Raw genomic sequence first — 19,045 nt, 5'->3', positions numbered from 1 at the left:
AGTGCAGGATAAGTCAATGCTTAGTCGTCCTTTCAGACATCTATTTCGTGTCTAAGATAGGCCAGACTCTGGGGACAGAGTAGTGTACACACAGAGGACACTCATACAGATAAAAAATCAAAATGATACATAAAATATTGCCAGGTAATGATAAAAACAATGAAGAAAACTGAAGGAGGCTAAGACAATAGACAGTGGCAGGGAGTGCTTTTTTAAGAGGGTTTCTCTGAGAAGTGATATTTCAGCAGAGAACCGAATTAAGGAGACTGAGGGAGGAAGACATGCTGGTATCTGGTGTTAAAACAAGTATTCAGGACACTTGCTAAAGACAATGACTTGTTTCAGGGGGAACTATCACTGTAGGCATAGGGACCAATGCAGTGCGGTCTTGCAGTGGGGAGAGATTGGGCTGTAATCTGAACACAAGGAAAGGGTGTTACAGTCAAGGAGCAGGGTAGGGGTCGGTGGATGGGACATTACCATGTGGAAACTTCTAAGATTCTTGCTAGACTCAACAGAATTCTTGCTGAAGGCAAGCCAGGGTGATAGATATTCAGGTGATCAGATATCAAGGGCAGGGATTGTCACTGCACTGACTTAGCAGGATTCCTGCTCAAAGTGGATTTTACAAACAGAGAGAAAGGCAAGCCAAAGGTTGGGCCTAGTGGGGCAGAGGACTCAAGAGAGCCTGATTCAAGTTAGATCAAGGAGAGTTTTTGCCACTGAAGGACTCCAGGCAGAAGGAGCAGTAAATGTGAAGGCCTTGAGATGGGGGCTATGTTGTTCTGGCCTTGGTGCATTAGCCCTCAACATCTTCCCCAATCTCTTCTAATAGCTCTTCTTTCTGGAAAGCCAAGAACTACATTTGCCAGTGTGATTAAAATTTCACTAATTAAGAATGCAGAAATGAGAGTCATCTTGTTGTACCTGAGCGAGTTAGAGAGAAACGCCACACTTTGAGCCGAATTCAGGAGTCGTTTATCAGCCGGTGCCCGAGAGGCGGCTAACACTCGAAATTCTCTCGGCCCTGAAGAAGGGGCTTGATTTTCTTTTATATTTTGGTTTAGAGATGGGAGGGGGTGCTTAATTGTAGCAATTCTACAGAAGTTAAAACATGCAAAAAGTTAAAAAAACGAATGGTTACAAGAAAACAAACAGTTCCAGGAGCAGGGGCTTTAAATTTATCACAAGGCGATAGGTATGGGGGGACTCTGCTGGACACAAATGCTGGGGCTTTATGGTGCTATCTCTTGAGCGAATTCCTGGGAACTATGGACATTGCTTGCCACAGTACCTTATCAGTTAATTGGACTCTTTGATCTGCTTACACAAGTTAACTCCTTGAGAGTCAGCTTACACAAGTTAACTCCTTGAGGAAGGGGATGGGTGAGGAGTCCTTGATGTCTTGTAAATGAAGGAGCCAAATGGTGCTCGTCCGGTTTTCTCAACTAAGGGAGAGCCTATTCATATTGAAACAAGGTTAGGTAGCTAAGGGAGAGTCTTAAAACAAGGTTAGGTATTACAATCTTTCTGCTATGTCTGTAGTTTTCCGATGTTTGAGAATATGCTGGAATTTTGTGAGGTGTTTTGTGTTTTATTTTGTTGGTTGTTTTTGCAGAAGCAGCATTCTAGATCCAGGTACCAGCTTTATGATAGTGAGAGAAGAGGAACAAGACACCATGTCTTGCCAATGCCCGTCTAGCATGCGTGGAGTGCATATACAGCTAGAAGTCCTAGTGGCAGCCCACTCCTGATTCCTGGCTCACACAGTGGTGCCCTCCTGAAGCCAACAGTTCCTGTGGAAGCTGCCTGACACTCTACAGTGACTTGCCTGACTGTGATAGAGGTGGCAGCCATTAAAAAAAAAGAAAAAAGAATGGCAAAAACTGCAATTACTTTTGCACCAACCTAATACCTTTCTGCTGAAGGTAACTCACCAGACAAGCTCCTGTGTCCTGCAAGTGGGCCCTGACTGATAGATATTTAAATAGTATTCACAAGTGAAATAAAATGAGTACTAGGATGACATTTTTTATTACATGATTTTATATTCTTTTTCCTACAAGTAATAATTACCTTATCATTTGCTCAATTAATTTTACGCTTCTGGCTAAGCTTCCCCACCTTCCAAGAGCTTCTCAGTACACATTTGTACATGGCTGTCATCGGAGCTATCAGATAATATATTATTATTGATCTGGAGACTTCCACTTTGGGCCATTCATTCTCCTGCCCTTATCTGGGAGGGTTGTCTCCACCCCAGCTGCACAGCAATCATGCTGAGGCCTTCCTTCATGGCAATCCTGGGAATTTCTTTGTGACATCATAAAAATATCTATTTGGTCCTTGCTCCTGGTTCCTGGCACAGGGATCCTAATACCCTTGGAACTGTCTTTTTATGCTAATGAGATGATTCATTAAGTGGGCCTAGGTAGCTTCAGGGTACGGGTTGGTCATCAGAGAAACCAATCCCATGATTCAAGGGTTGAGAAGTTCAGCTCCACAAATGGCCAATGATTTCATCAATTTTGCCTATGTAATGAAGCCTCCATAAAACCCTCTAAACAGGATTCAGAGACCATCTGGGTTGGTGAACACACTGATGTGCTGGGAGAATGGCCCACCCATAGAGGCCACGGAAGCTCTGCACCCAACCACCTCCCCGCCCCACCTGCCGCCACATACCTTTCCTATGTATTTCTTCCATGTGGCTGTTACTGTGCTGTGTCCTCTAGAATAATCTGGTAAATATAAGTAAAGCACTTTCCTGAGTTCTGTAAGTCCTTCTAGCAAAGCATCAAACCTGAGGAAATCTAAGGAGTAGAGGGAGAGGTTGGAAGGGATGTTTCTGAGAAGGCTTCTACTAAAAATCAGGGCACAACAAACTTATATGGGAACACATTTATCAAGTAGGGAAGAGTGCAAGAAGGGGAGGAATGTCTGCTTGAAGCCAGCAGCCTGGACTTAGGTGTGCCCCAGCTCCTCCTAAAAGAAAGCTTCCTCAACCTGGTTTCAGAGGCCAAAGCTTTCCAGTACCAGACGGTGATATTCCTAAGGGGACTGGAAAATGAGATCTAGGCAGGACTGGAGACAGCACTTGTGGGACCCAGTGCAACGCAAAAATGAGGCGCCTTTGTTAGAAAGTGACGAAGAATTTCCAGAGATTGACAGCAAAGCAAGAAACCAGGGCCCTTTTGAGTGTGGGCCCATGCGCCTGCTCAGGAAGCCAGCCCTGGGTGTAGGATACTTGTATAATAGGGAGCAGTTAAGCTCCTATCTAGGTCTTAATGCACACACATATTAAAAAGACTTCTCCATCATCCCCTGAAGCTATTTTAAACAAGGCATTGATTATCTAGGCTTTCCAAATAGGTATTTCTGCCCTCCACCCTGAAGATTTTCAGTATAGAAAGTTTCAAACATATACAAAGTAGAGAGTACCCGCATGTACCCATCACACAGCTTCAACAATCATGCACACAGGACCAATCTTATTTTATCTTCTTCTTTTTTTTTTTTTTTTTTTTGAGACAGAGTTTCTTTCTTGTTGCCCAGGCTGGAATGCAATGGCACAGTCTCAGCTCACTGAAACCTCCACCTCCCAGGTTCAAGCGATTCTCCTGCCTTCGCCTCCCAAGTAGCTGGAATTGCAGGTGCCTGCCACCATGCCCGACTAATTTTTTTGTATTTTTAGTAGAGATGGGGTTTCACCATGTTGGCCAGGCTGGTCTTGAACTCCTGACCTCAGGTGATCCGCCCGCCTCAGCCTTCCAAAGTGCTAGGATCACAGGCACAAGCCACTGTGTCCAGTCTTATTTTATCTTCTTTCCCCATTCATTGCTACAATCCCTCATTTAGGTTATTTTGAAGCAAATTTACATAGGGAATTTTTAAAAACAATTGTTTTCAGCTGAAAGCATCAGCTCTCCAGAGCCCACTGTCTGTCTTTCTATGTTCTAAGTTAGGGTGGAATAGATAGCACCTCTTCCCTTCTACTAATTTCCACTGCTTCTATCAACAAAAGTCAGACCCAAGGCTCATAGCTGTTCTTCCAAACTCATCCTGGAGGAAAAGAATTATTGATAGCATGCTCTTTCATACCTTTCTCTACTGTAAAGGAACCTGCCTGAGGCTCAGAAATCCTAGCTTTATCCTCTAACTCAAGTCAAGTAACTTTTGATCCCTGGTGATCTTGCTGTCTTCAACTAACCCAGAACCTTAACCCAGATTCTCTTCTATAGATTCTCTTACATGATTCTCTATAAATTCTCCTCTATGAGGCAGAGAGAGGCCCCAAAAGGTAACTCATTCCTTCCTTCCTTCAGGAAAAGCTTAGGCATGCTGCTAGGTACTGGGACTACAACAATAGTCAAGACAGGGTCTCTGCGTTCAAGCTTAGAGTCCAATGGGGAGTACAAACATGAAACAAATAATTATAACAGTGATAAAGTGTTAGTCCAAACTGCACCATTTCGTAACCCCCACCGACCCCCGCCATTTTGCAGACCTTGGCTAAAGTGAAGCATTCCACGGGGGTTTGGGCCCTTAGAAACAGCCTGTCCAACTGCCTCCCTGACTTTATCACACTCTGCTGGGAAAAAGTCTAAGGAACATCAGCATCACATTCTGCGGGAACAAGGGCCAAAATGCCTCATTATGGGAACCATACTGCCCAGACCCGTCCTGCTCATACCTACATGTACCCCAACCTGTACGAAGCAGTGGGCACTGGCATTAAGCTAGTCCCCCACCTCTGTAGGTCTTATGCTAGACAGAAAGCCTGGATCTGATGTAGAGCCGCCACTCTCTCTTTCTTTAACCCTCACCTTCCTTTCAAAATGTAACAATAAGTACATCTATTCTAGATTTAGCATTCAGTGGTATATAAAAAAAGTTGTTCAAGAGAGCTGAGCAGAGAAGCAGCGAGAAATGGAAGCTACCAGATCTCTGCCACTCAATCCTCCATAAGTTCTAGTTTTATATCAGGTGGATGCCTCACTGCATCCATCTTCTCAGCTTGGCCACCCCCTTGCTACCAAGTTGCAGCTCAAAACGCAGCTTTCTACTGTCTCTTGATCTCTTTACTCTGCCCATATCTGTGTAAACTCTCCTCAGTTACCCATTTGAGTTTGCCACCTGTTTCCTGCTAAAACCATGTTGATAAAGGTCTGTATGAAAAGACTATTTACAGAAGTGGGCAAGGTTAAGGAAACAAACAAACAAACAAAAAAGAGATAAGTTTGGGCATCCAGATTTTAGTAACAGCAGGAAACCATTATCATCCCTAGGCCTAAGAGGGCAGGGGGAGAAAAACATATTACCATAGCATGGATGAGAGCTGGAGCCATGGAAGAGAGGACACCCAACAGAAGCTCTGTCATGTAGACTCAGCCAGTGTCAACTGTGGCAGGAAGGGAATAGGAAGAACAAATATTCCAATCTCGCTCCCTTTCTCCCCATTCCTCCCTTCCCTCTTCCTCTCTCTCTCTCTCTTCTCCCCTCCAATCCTGTATAAACCCAATCTGAAGCCAAATCCAGCCAGCATTCAGGTGATAAAGTCAACAGAGGTCAACCTTCCAGGGTACAGATCAGAGCCAAGAAAGGCTGATTTAGAAAGCCAAACAGAAAACAATCAACAATCACATCTCATTGTCAAAAACACTTTTAAAAGAGAGTAGATATCTTTTAAACTTTATTACAAAAAATATGTGCTTTTTGGTAATACTTTCCCTTTTTTTTTTTTTTTTTAAAGATAGGGCAGATAGCCCCAACATACCACCCTGCACACAGGAAATAATCATTGGTCTTCACTAGTGAAATAAGCAGTGGGTTGCTAAGGGCCAACTTGCCTGAACAGGCTACACAAGAACCTCAGAGCCCAACCCATTGTGAAGAAACACGGGTTACTTCTGAGGTTCTAGAATTCCCAGAAGCTCTGCTTCAGCACTGGGAGCTTTTGCTCGCAGTTTGCTTCATAGCTCTGTGAAGAAGCTGTGGCCCACACTGGGGTCCCCTCTTTTCCTAAATCCAGATGAACAGGTTTTTCTTGCTAATGAGTCTTTATCTGCTTGGATCTGCCAGAGGTGAGTGTTTGATCTAGGCTTCAGGTAAATACAAAAGGGGTCTCCCTTAAGACATTTCAGGCCTTGAAGAAGGAAGACCAGTCTCTCAGTCACCCAAACCAATCTGAGTCAGAATCAAGAGCAGCTAAACAAGTCCAACTCGGAGAGCTCCTGAACCAGTTGATTTCTCTAGTCACAGCTTTACAGTCAGAGGGTCCCACTGGCTTGGCACAGTCTGGTTTCTACTTATTTTAGCCACTCAACATTTATACCTGATGCTGCATGAGATGAAAAAGTAGGCTTAGGGGTTCTGTAGAAGCCCAGTGAAGGTTTGTCCTACCAATTAAATGTGAGGGATCCTTGTGTGGTTAATGTGCCAAGGAAAGATGGGAGATGGGAAAATGTGATGTGTTCAGAAAACAACCTCAGAACACGACAGAGCTATAGGCCAGAGACTTCATAAGCCTCTTCTTCATGACTGTGTTATATCAATCAGGTTTTCTGTATCATCTCTTCTTTTGGGATCCCCCATTCATGGTGTGCTGTGTTCCCTCCTGCCTCCTACAGCAGAAAGAGGCCATGAGCTCTGAGCTTTTAGTGAAATAACAATGTATTTTCTATAATGTTGACTGTCAGAGGTTTTGCTTTTTGCTTTGTTAGACCTTCAAAAATTGACTCAAAAATGTAGATACACAGCCACCAGGTGATAGTATGTGCCAGTCACATGGTGACACGAGTCATAAACTATAAGATCAAGAAATTAGCATGCTTTTTCATGTCTCCTTTCTATATCAGAAACATCTCTTTATCAAAATTTGTGTTAATTATTGAAAAACCAGTCAAGTAGATAGTATTTATGTAATAAGTTTAAAAAATAAAAACCTCCAAAAAGCTTTACTAAATCTTACCTTTCCTTTATCAACATATTCTCACCCTAGTCATTTAGAAAGTCACTGATTGTAAGTACTGCACTGTGCCAAGAAAACATATCTATCCAAGATTCTTAGAGTTTTGAGTACTCTGGGGTTTTAGACTACCTCAGCCTCAAAGACCCAATAATTCCTCTCAGCTTTTGGCTAGAATTAAATAACTTGGTTGTTGTAGTCTACTTGTCCTCCTCTAGGTGGCTCAGTTTAATCAAAGAGTAATAATCAAATTATCTGTTTTGTGCTTCTGTTCACTTAAAATATACTTAAGGAATATTTGTCTGACAGTCAATGATGAGATGGATTGGCCAGACACAGTGGCTCATGCCTGTAATCCCAGCACTTTGGGAGGCTGAGGCAGGCGGATCACTTGAGGTCAGGAGTTCAAGACCAGCCTGGCCAACATGGTGAGACCCCCGTCTCTATTAAAAATACAAAAATTAGCCAGGTATGGTGGCATGCACCTGTAATCCCAGCTACTCGGGAGGCAGAGGCAGGAGAATCACTTGAACCCGGGAGGCGGAGGTTGCAGTGAGCCAAGACTGTGCCACTGTACTCCAGCCTGGGCAACAGAGCGAGACTCTGTTTTTGAAACAAAAAAAAAAAAAAAAAAAAAAAAAAAAGAGATGGATTAAAGGTAGAAGAGACTGGCCAGAAAAAAATAACCATGTAAGAGTTTTGTAATTCCCAGTGTAAGGTGGGAAGAAAAGAAAAATAAAATTGAGTACTAGGCAATGGTGCACTTCACAATTTATCTTATTAAGTACTCAGGACAACTCCATGAAGTGAATGTAAATGGTATGTCACAAGGATACAATTCATATATGTGTGTGTGTCTATATGTATATATATATATAAAATATGCCTAGACTTTTTTTTTAACCTTAATATCTTATAGCAACTTTGCTCTCTGAATCCCCAACCCACATGGATTGGGGATTGAGTGTGAGAAAATACTTGACATTACCAAATACAGGTGGCTTAATCCCTTCTGATAATTTTTGTGGGCTCATACTGGTCATCCCTGTCCAAAGGTTAACTCTTCCGCCCTTAATTTAGGTTACAAATACTCAGGTATTGAAAACTACTTGCTTTCTCTCTCCCTCTTCTATCTCTACTCTTCTTGTCTTTCACCCATAGAGGAATGGGAGGGAGGGTTGGTGGCGAACTTCTGATTCTATCAGGGATGGTATCCTGACTTCCTGATGCTGACTTTGTCAGGGAGGCACATTCATTTTCCTTCAGGGGTTTTTTGTACATGGATGAGTGGATTCTCCTAAGTAGTTCTTAATATTGGGGAACTTAAGATTCTTCCCTTCAATCCCAGAGGTGGCCTCTGTTTGTTTCACTAAACACTTCTGTCCTCCATGGCCTTTTGGGATACTTAGTTGATTTTTCCCAACATCTGCAGTCTTCAGGTGCCCAATCTAGGCCCACAGGAAACCTAGGAGTCTCATAACATTAGCCTAACTCCATAGGAAGATAGTCTTTATCCCATTCTCTCTGTCAGCTTCACCAACTCTCTTCTGTTCCTTCTCCATCCCAGGAACATCAGGTCAGCCTGATGAGCTTTCTGGCTCCATAGATCATCAAACTTCAGTTCAGCAACTTCCAGGTGAGTTCTTTTCACTTGAAAACCCTTCTGATGCTGAGGCTTTATATGAGACTTCTTCAGGCCTGAACACTTTAAGTGAGCATGGTTCCAGTGAGCATGGTTCAAGCGAGCACACTGTGGCCGAGCACACTTCTGGAGAACATGCTGAGAGTGAGCATGCTTCAGGTGAGCCCGCTGCGACTGAACATGCTGAAGGTGAGCATACTGTAGGTGAGCAGCCTTCAGGAGAACAGCCTTCAGGTGAACACCTCTCCGGAGAACAGCCTTTGAGTAAGCTTGAGTCAGGTGAACAGCCTTCAGATGAACAGCCTTCGGGTGAACATGCCTCCGGTGAACAGCCTTCTGGTGAGCAGGCCTCGGGTGAACAGCCTTCAGGTGAGCACGCTTCAGGGGAACAGGCTTCAGGTGCACCAATTTCAAGCACATCTACAGGTGAGCCACGTTTGGATGGGTGCCAGTCATTGACTTCAGGTGGGAAATGGGGAACACATCAAGAAAACCCAATTTTAGGGAAGGAGTGCAGAAGAAAGAATTGTTAACACTTCACAAACAGCTCTCTCAAAGTCTCTCTAGTTCTCTTCACAATCATACCAAGAGGCATGTGGGAGCCTGAAAGCTAAACAATATGGAGGGCCCTCTATAAGAAAAATAAAACAAATACAAAATGCCAGTACCCCTCCAACGTCACTCTCCATAAGAAATTATGAATACACAGCCCTTCCGACTTCCCTAGAAGGGGATCATGAAAGTGCAGAGTTCTGAAGACTAACCTTCATTAGCTTTATGCTAACCCTGCCTCTTAAACCATGTTAGAATGCTATAACTTTACAAATTCTGTAAAGAGATGTGTGCAGCTGGTGGTTCTTTTTGTTTGAACATGGAATGTAAAGCTATTTTCTTTTAGATCCAGAAATGAGTTCCTAGGACAACTGCTAGTCTGTGGCTCTTAATTAAAAGGGTTTGTTCTGGGAAAGAAAACAAGACCCAAAGTTTGATGCCTCAAGTTATTACAAGACATAGTTCACATTTCACTCTATTGTTTAAATATCATTATTCTAAATTTTCAGATGAAAGAAGTGAGGCAAATGTAATATGTCCAATGTCACATGGCTAGAAAGTGGCAAACTTTGGATTCAAACTTAGGACTGTTCAAAGCCCATAATCTTTCCACTTCTTTAGGCTTCCCAAACTGGGGGATTAGCAGTAGAGACAGTAAAAGAGGCAACATGGAAGTATTTCAAAGATAGTGCTGTTAGTGACCTTCAATAAGGTCAATTTGAAAATGGAGAAGGACACAGACTCTTCACAGGGTTTGCAATGTTAGAGCATTCTAACATAGCTTATTAATCGGTCAAATGTGACTCCAAGTGTTTGTGCCTTGTGGGTGAGAGTATGATGGGGAGTACAAAAGGGAGATGAAAATCACACATACATTTTGCTCCTATGGTGTCACATGACAGAAGGGTATCTAATGATAAATGCCCAGGAAGTCAATGCAGATATGGACTGGAGTAAAAATATTAGAGAGAGAAATTTGGGATTCATCAGCAATGAGGGTCAGAGATGAAGAAGAATGAAGGAATTTCCTCTGGCACAGGTCTGTCAGACACAGGGCCCTCAGATCCCCAAAAAGAACTAAGAAATAAATGTGTAGTATCCATGCTACCTATTGCCCATTACCCCTCCCAGATGTGAATCAAGGCTACACATCTGGTCCACAAGGAAATGTCATCAGGCTTATCTTAAATTTTCAGGCACAATATTAAATTGCTACACATGTGCTTATATGAATGATCAAGGAAAATGTCTTCGTGGAGAGGGAACCTGCATCACTCAGAATTCCCAGCAGTGCATGTTAAAGAAGATCTTTGAAGGTATATGGGGACTTCATGAGGCGATTTCTGCCTGAAAACACATCAACTTACTTCTGGTAGGGGGCAGTTGGAGTGACAGGGGCCCAGGAAAGAATCAAGGAACTTGAAGATTCAGAACTTTATTTTTTCAAGGACTAAGAACAGAATCCCTTGCCAGGCGAGGTGGCTCACACCTATAATCCCAGCACTTTGGGAGGCCAAGGCAGGTGGATCACTTGAGGTCAGGAGTTCCAGATCAGCCTGGCCAACATGATAAAACCCCATCTCTACTAAAAATACAAAAACTAGCCAGGTGTGGTGGTGGGCACCTGTTATCCCAGCTACTTGGAAGGCTGAGGCAGGAGAATCGCTTGAACCTAGGAGGCGGAGGTTGCAGTAAGCTGAGATCGTGCCATTGTACTCCAGCCTGGGAGACAAGAGTGAAACTCCATCTAAAAAAAATAAAGAAAGAAAGAAAGAAAATAAAGAATAGAATTCTTTATTCTATCACCAGGTACCGATGAAGAGATAGATGCCCTTCCCATTAGGCCTAAGAGAAGGCAGAGAGACTAGCTGTCTCTTCCCATTAAAGCAATGTGTTGATTGCCCCATGAGCCATTGGGACATTGACTGTAAGCTATAGCTATATATTCCTGGGACCTAGCACAATGTCAAGCATATGATAGGCATTTAGTAAATACTGAATGGATAAACTAATAAACAACTGTCTACAAGTCTGTGTTCACAGGTTACCAGACCAGTCTGAGTATATTCCCACACCTCTTTACCCTTACTCTCAGTTCCTCATCCCTAAAATAAGGGATACTGGTTATTTCCATCCCAGGAACCACACTGCCTGACTCCTCTTGTAGTTTTTCTTCTTCCTCACTAGAAATGTCATTTCCCTATTTCTACATGCAGACATTCATCCACCATCACTTGGAAAACATTAATGACACATACCATGAACCCCTACAGAAAGATGACTCAAATATAAACTGTGTACAAAGAGATTATTATGTTATAATGTAAGAAATAAGAAACAATATCACAAGGGAGAAAATTGTGTCTTAAGAAAGGCACGTATAAAGTGCAGAGAGTTCAGGGAAAGGAAAGATTAGAGGTGCAGAGAAGTATGGGGAGAAGGTGGTATTCAGAAAATGCTTTGAGGGAACATTTACAATTTGGGCCAGGAGTTCTCAATCTTGTTTGTACATTACAATCACCTGAGCAGCTTTAAAAAATCCTAATGTTCAGGCTGCACCAAAGCAATTAAACCAGGATCTCTGGGGATAGAATCCAGGCATCAGTATTTTTTTAAAGGCTCCTAGACAATTCCGATGTGCAGTCAAGATTAAAGAGATACTGATTTAGTCATACAGCAATGGTTGATGGGTATTCCAGAGACAGGGAATGAAAGCAAAAGTCAGAAAAGTGCAGGATGTAAATAGGAAAAAGAGCAAAGAGTTTTTTGAGGATGGTGAGCAGACACATAGAAGATAAACTTGGAAAGGTTGACTGGAGCCAGCTGATACAAGAGCTTCAGTGTCAGTTAAAAAGAGTTTGAATTTAACAGTTCTCCCTTATTTATTGCTTCCAGACAGTAAGATATACATTTTTAAATACCTTTATCATTTAATCCTCACAAAGTAGGAGCTTGCCTAAAGACCTGTTACTAGGAAAAGGCAGAGCCAGTAGCCCATCCAGGTTGGTCAAAGCGCTTCTTCAGGAAGATTACCTTAGAAGCAAGTTACAGTGGACACAAGAGAACCTGTTAAAGGGCTATTGTAATATTTCAGTAAAAGGTAATAGGAATGACTGATGGAAAGACTTATTAACATCTCTCCCATGTCTTTTCACTCATTCTGCATCCCTGTTTACACTCTACACTTACTCCAGCTACGCAAGTCACCATTTCCTGAACAGTTTCATGTTTTCTCCAGTTATGCTTCAGCCTGAAATTATCCTTTCCTTTCTAATCGAAATGCTAACAATTCTTCATAGCTTAGTTCAGTCTCACTTCCTTCCTAAGAATTTCCTTGATACTATGCCCCCCTTAATCAAAATACCAAAATTAATCATTTATTTGCCAGCATAGCATATAACATGGTTTTTCCATTTCATGTAATAATTGGCTATTTTTATCTCTCTCAGGTCTTGACATCAAATGATGTTATTAATCTTTGCATTCTCCAGAGTCTAGCATAGTTCCTTACTAGGTCCGTTAATTTTTTTTTTTTTTTGAGATGGAGTCTTGCTGTCACCCAGGCTGTAGTGCAGTGGCGCGATCTCGGCTCACTGCAACCTCTGCCCCCCAGCGATTCTCCTGCCTCACCCTCCTGAGTAGCTGGGATCACAAGCGCCTGCCTGGCTAATTTCTGTATTTTTAGCAGGGACAGTGTTTCACCATTTTGGCCAGGCTGGTCTTGAACTCCTGGCCTCAAGTGATCCACCCGCCTCGGCCTCCCAAAGTGCTAGGATTACAGGCATGAGCCACTGTGCCCGGCCAAATGTTTGATAAATGGAAACCGAGTGACAGAAACAAACTAGATTGCAAGTAGAACTGACAGACCTTCACAACAAATTGGATGGAAAAAGCAAAGGGAAGAATCAGAGATGACAGAGGTTTTGAAGGAGTGGTACAGGAAGTATATAAAGGAAACTCACAAAAACAAGCAGGTTTGGGGAGGAAGGTAATGAGTTTCATTTTGGGCGTAGTAAGTTTTAGATGCCCTTAGCATATTGGCATGGAGGTGATCATCGGTTAGTTGGTAATGTGACAGTTCAACTTGGGAGAGCAGAAATAATTGGATCCAGAGGAGTAGATGAGCAGTGGGGAAGACCTTGTCAGAAGCAGAGAGTATCAAGAAAGGGTGTAGTTTCAGGCCAGGTGCAGTGGCTCACACCTGTAATCCCAGCGCTTTGGGAGGCTGAGGCGGGCGGATCACAAGGTCAGGAGATCGAGACCAGCCTGACCAACATGGTGAAACCCCGTCTCTAATAAAAATTACAAAAATTAGCCGGGTGTGGTGGTGCACCTGTAATCCCAGCTACTCAGGAGGCTGAGGTAGGACAATCGCTTGAACCTGGGAGGTGGAGGCTGCGGTGAGCTGAGGTTGCACCACTGCACTCCAGCCTGGGCAACAGAGTGAGACTGTCTCAAAAAAAAAAAAAAGAAAAGAAAAGAAAAGAAAGGGTGTAGTCCACAGTATGATGTGCAAGCAAAGAGGTTAAAAAAGTCCTAAGAAAAGGATGCAGAATTTGATGAGTAGATCTCTATGACTTTTGAGAGAGGTTTCAGCATAGTAGGGTCATGATTCAGACTGTGAGGGGCCAAGGTGAGGAGGATAGGCAGACTCTGGGAAGGCTGTAAGGAAAGGAAGGATAGTGCTAGGGGAGTAGCACGATTAAGAGAAAGTATTTTAAATTTGGGGTAACCTGAGCATCCTTGTAAACCAAAAAAGGCGTCCATAGAAACGGACTGACAATATAAGAAAGGAGTGGACAACTGATGGGGGGCAAGGTCCCAGAGGAAGCAAATAGAAGAGAAAGAGAAGGGATAATGGACAAGTGGAGGTCTTGACCATCCTGCATGGAGACACTGAGCATCACAGATAAAGGCTAAGGTTGGAGGACGAAGCTTTCTGCTCACTAGTCTGTCTCTGCTCCTTTCAGGTGGAAAACTCCAATTCATGGTTCAAGGGTGTGAGAACATGTGCCCAACTATGAACCTCTTCTCCCATGGAACCAGGATGCAAATTATATGCTGTCGAAATCAATCTTTCTGCAATAAGATCTAGAAGCCTGGGCCCTTGCTTGTTTTGACTCAGGCAGTAAAAAGCCTCCATCACTCTATTTGGCTCATTTTATATTTAGTTCCTTCCCCAGTCAACAACTGACCACATCTGCCTCTGCCTGAGCATTAGGATGCTCAAACATCCTATCTTTCTTCTTCTATTCATGCTTTTATCCATTCTTCTCTGTCCTGTCTTCCCTCCTCCAACTCTCTCTCTCAATATTCCTGATTTTTTTTCAATAAATTTCACATGGTTAAAGCACACAGGCTCAAGACAGACCTTTTTTTTCCCCATTAATCTAGTTGCAGGGCCAACATGAGCTTCCTTCCACACCAACACTAAAGTGGGTGCATTTTGTAAGCATTCCATATTTATGAAAGTAAAGGAGTCTCCAAGGGCAGAGACAACAAAGAGGAATGCAAAGTAGGTATTAATCTTTTACAGGGTGTAAACGTGCAGGTACTTCTGACACCCCCCCTTTTCCATCCCTACACACTCTTCCATTTATTATGGCATACAAAAACTCAACTCTTCTTTGGCTCTTGAGAGTTTCTAGTCTTCAGTAGTCCACTACTACCGTAATGATAATAGTATAATGATTCCTTATTTGCTATATATTGCAGCAGTTCATAATGCTTAAATCATTTTTTTCACACACAATGTTACTGAATCATCTATACAGGATAGGAGGGCAAACGGAAATACTAAACAGTCCCTCATATAAGTGTTATGTTCTTCAAGGTGTTTTCACATACACGGTCTCATCTGATCCTCAGGAAAGATCCCAGAGTGGTAGACAGGAAAGATGGCATCATCCTTTTTTGCAAATAAGGAAATGTGACACAGAGATGTTTTCTTTATTCATACTCCATGTTGTTCCAAATTTACCAAGGTTACAGAGCTACAGAGAGCTACAGGCAGATTCCACAACCAAATCTGCAAGATCTAAATCTGAGCTGTTTCCACCACAATGAAAGTAGCCAGAATGGTTCTAAGAACTCTTAGAACAGTACAACAAGAAGTCAATTTTACTGTACATAAAATTTAAAATTTCAACATATATACACATCATGACCCCTTCCCCAAAATATACTGCTAACAAGCTCTTCACTGGCAATAATGGTAAGCTGGAAGAAAATGGAACATCTTCAAACTTCTGAAGGAAAATTATTTTGAACTTATACTCATACCCCTAGATAAAACAGTATACAAAAATAAAATCCCCAAAGCAGGAACTAAAATCCTAAATGAATTTTCAACTTGGCCAGAAGGGAAATGAAAGCCTGCCAACATTGTCAACACTAATAACTTTTTTTTTTTGAAGGGAGAAGATAAATAATAGTCTACTAGGTATAGGTGTTGAGGGAAAAATGTAAGTTCAAATATGTTGTTAAAATTTAAGGAGCCAGGCATGATGGCTCACACCTGTAATCCCAGTGCTTTGGGAAGCTGAGGCAGGAAAATAATTTGAGACCAGCTTAGGCAACACAGCAAGACCCCGTCTCTACAAAAAGTTAAAAAATTAACTGGGTATGATGGCTCATGTCAATAGGCCTACCTACTTGGGAGGCTGAGGTGGGATAATCACTTGAGCCCAGGAGTTCAAAGACAGCCTGGGCAACATAGTGAGACTCATCTTAAAAAAAAAAATTTAAGGGTAGGAAAATTCTGGCTTCCATTTACAGTGGAATAATTTGAAGTAACCCTCTCACAGGTAACAATTATATGTTCTGGACAAAACATAAAAAAAAGATTTGAAAGCTCCTCCAAAGGAACTGAAGAGAAGTCACCAATAAAAAGAGAGATTTGTGAGCTTATGCTGCAGGGTACTTCTCAATCCATGCATCACAGGCTGGCAAAAAGCCACAGGCTCACTGGTTTGAGGTTTCAGAGAACATAGGTTGGGCCTAGCAGAGCAGCTGCAAAATTAGGGGGTACTCCTGAAAAGAAGACAGCCACAGAGAAGCCCCTAAATTTGAGGATAACCTCTGACCAAATTCTTGTCTGGTCACTGACTCCAGGAGGCTCAAAAACAATAACATCTGAAAGCTGAAAAAACAGGGCAGCGATTTTAGCTTCTGTCCACATTGAGGGAGACAGACCTAATAGAACAAAAGTCAATACTCTTCAGAGGAACAGAAGAGTACAGAATCTCTACAATTCCTCATTTACTATGTCTACTATGTAATAAAAAATTATTACACATAGAAAAAGCAGGGAATTGTGACCCATAGCCAAGAAAAAAAAGCAGTCTATAGACCTTGACCCCCATATGAATCACAGATATTGGAACAAAGTGAACAAAGGCAATAAACAGCTATTACAGATACATTCAAGAATGTAAAGGAAAATAGTGCCATATGAATAAACAGACAATGAATCTTACACAGATACTGAAACTATAAAAATGAACCAATGGAAATTATTGTATTTACTGTACTAAGAAGTGCAATAATTGAGAAAAATCCCTGCATGGTTTAATAGCATATTGGAGACCATGTTTAGTCACCAAATTTGAAGACAGATCAATAGTAATTATCAAATCGGAAGAACACAGGAAAAGAATTAAAGAAAATAAAGCTTCAATGAACTGTGGAACATAACAAATAATATGTAAGATATTGCAGTTGAGAATAGGAAAGAGATGAGATAGAAAAAGACATTTAAATAAATAATAACTAAATTTTGCCAAATTGGGTGAAAAACATAAACTTATAAAATCTGGGAAGCTCAATAAACTCAAGGGAGGATAAATACAAAGAAATATGCCTAGGCATGGTCGGGCACAGTGGCTCATGCCTGTAATCCCAGCACTTTGGGAGGCCGAGGCGGGTGGATCACGAGGTCAGCAGTTCAAGACTAGCCTGGCCAACATAGTGAAATCCCGTCTCTACTAAAAAAATACAAAAATTAGCCAGGCGTGGTGGTGGGCACCTATAATCCCAGCTACTTGGAAGGCTGAGGCAGGAGAATCACTTAAACCCGGGAGGCGGAGGTTGCAGTGGGCCGAGATCGCACCACTGTACTCCAGCCTGGGCGACAGAGCGAGACTTCATCTCAAAAAAAAAAAAAAAAAAAAAAAAAGGAAAAAAGAAAAGAAAAAGAAATATACCTAGGCACATAATAAGCAAATTACTGAAATTCACAGAGAAAAATTCAAAACTGGTCTAAAGAAAAGATACATTACATATAGTGGAACACTGATACAAATGTTGACTGATTTCTCATCAGAAACAATGGAGAGCAGAAAACAAGAGGAGATACTTCAAAGTAATGAAGGGAAAATACTGTCAGCAGAATGTTATCTCCAAGATAATAACCCTTCAAAAGCGAAGGTAACACATTTCCATATAAACCAAAGCTAAGAGAATTCACAACCAGTAGATGCACACAAGCTAAAAGAACTTCAGGCTAAAGAGAAACAATACCACGTGGAAACCCTGACCTACAGGGAGAAATGAACAGTCCCAGATATAGTAAAGATGTGGGTAAATTTAAGACATACATACTATTTTTCTGAATTTTAAAAGCCATGGCTGCACAGACTTTTTTTTAATGTAAGTAGATACATGTGACAATAATAGCACAAAGGATGAGGAGATAAGTGGACCTATACTTTTGAAAGGTTCTTATTTTTAAGTGAAGTAGTACAATATTAACTTTAAACTGTGATAAGATATGATAATCCTTGGAAAAAATAATTTAAAAAAATACAGAAAGGTACAGTTAAAAAGCTAATAAATAAAATGAAGGCTGGGGATGGTGGCTTACACCTGTAATCTCAGAACTTTAGGAGGCTGACATGGGAGGATTGCTTAAGCCCTGAAGTTCAAGACCAGCCTGGGCAACATAGCAAGACCCCCTCTCTAAAAACTATTTTTTAAAAAGTTATCTGGGCATGGTGACATGTGCCTATAGTCCCAGTTACCCAGAGACTAAGGCAGGAGAATTCCTTGAGCCCAGGGATTTGAGGCTGCAGTGAGCTATGATTGTGCTACTGCACTATACCCTGGACAACAGACAAGGTCTGTTTTTGAGACAACAGATCTTGTCTCAAAAATAAATAAATAATTAAAAATGAGAAATTAAAATGAAATATAAAAAAACCCCCAACAATTAGGTGGGTCAAATAAAAATGTTAAACAAAAAAAACGGCAAAAATCCAAATATCAATAATTGAGTATACATCATCACTACAGTGGTCTTGTGAAAATGCATAACTTGAACCCAATAATGTGAGAACATGAGATAAAACAAAATTTAGGGAAATTATACAAAATAGCTGGTCTGTATTTTTCTAAAGTATCAAGGTCAAGAAATATAAACATCGAGGAACTATTCCAAATGAAAGGAGACTAAGGGGACATGAAAACCATGCATGATCTGGGTTTGAACACAGGCAAGGGGAAAAACTTTTTTTTATAAAAGACATTATTAGGACTGATAAAATTTGAATGCGGACCTTGAACTAGACAATAGTGTTATATCGATGTTAAATACCCTCATTTCTGTTAACTAAACCAGGTTGTCTGTGAGAAGGCCTTTATTCTAAGGAAATACATACTGAATTAATTAGAGGAAAAATACTAGCAACTGAGACTTAATGATGGGATACATTATTTAGACTAATCCTTACAATGAACATAGTAACTAAAACTTACTGGAAACTCTTTTAAAAATCAGCCAGGTGTGGTGGCTCATGCCTGTAATCCCAGCACTTTTTGGGAGGCTGATGTGGGTGGATCATTTGAGGTCAGGAGATCGAGACCAGCCTGGCCAACATGGTGACACC

At 41.6% G+C, this 19,045-nt stretch overlaps 3 protein-coding genes across 15 annotated transcripts in view; 2 read left to right on the top strand and 1 right to left on the bottom strand.

Moving 5' to 3' along the window:
- PATE2 (prostate and testis expressed 2) overlaps positions 1-1,705 on the top strand; it is a 197,119-nt gene extending 195,414 nt beyond the window's left edge. Inside the window, exon 3 of the transcript XR_010147340.1 lies at positions 1,619-1,705. The gene's annotated coding sequence lies outside the window, so the exon portion shown is untranslated. The remainder of the gene's footprint in view (positions 1-1,618) is intronic.
- Positions 1,706-5,888: 4,183 nt separating this feature from the next.
- On the top strand, positions 5,889-14,514 carry ACRV1 (acrosomal vesicle protein 1). Of its 4 annotated transcripts, XM_016922244.3 has the most exons (5): positions 5,912-6,083; positions 8,535-8,603; positions 8,814-9,035; positions 10,358-10,477; positions 14,132-14,514. In XM_016922244.3, exons 1-5 carry the CDS (start codon positions 6,032-6,034, stop codon positions 14,254-14,256), a joined length of 588 nt encoding a protein of 195 aa, XP_016777733.1. In that variant the 5' UTR covers positions 5,912-6,031; the 3' UTR covers positions 14,257-14,514. The 4 variants fall into 4 exon arrangements, with proteins under 4 accessions (XP_009422716.1, XP_016777732.1, XP_016777733.1 ...); XM_009424441.4 differs by having other exon boundaries at positions 5,889-6,083; positions 8,535-9,035; XM_009424442.4 differs by having other exon boundaries at positions 5,934-6,083; positions 8,535-8,978.
- Positions 10,581-19,045, bottom strand: part of CHEK1 (checkpoint kinase 1) — a 50,990-nt gene continuing 42,525 nt past the window's right edge. For all 10 annotated transcript variants that reach the window (XM_063783492.1, XM_063783491.1, XM_063783501.1 and 7 more), the window contains one exon: positions 10,581-10,908. The gene's annotated coding sequence lies outside the window, so the exon portion shown is untranslated. The remainder of the gene's footprint in view (positions 10,909-19,045) is intronic.

This window comes from Pan troglodytes, chromosome 9 (assembly GCF_028858775.2).
Source record: "Pan troglodytes isolate AG18354 chromosome 9, NHGRI_mPanTro3-v2.0_pri, whole genome shotgun sequence".
NCBI lineage: Eukaryota > Metazoa > Chordata > Mammalia > Primates > Hominidae > Pan > Pan troglodytes.
This window is presented reverse-complemented; position numbering and strand designations above follow the sequence as displayed.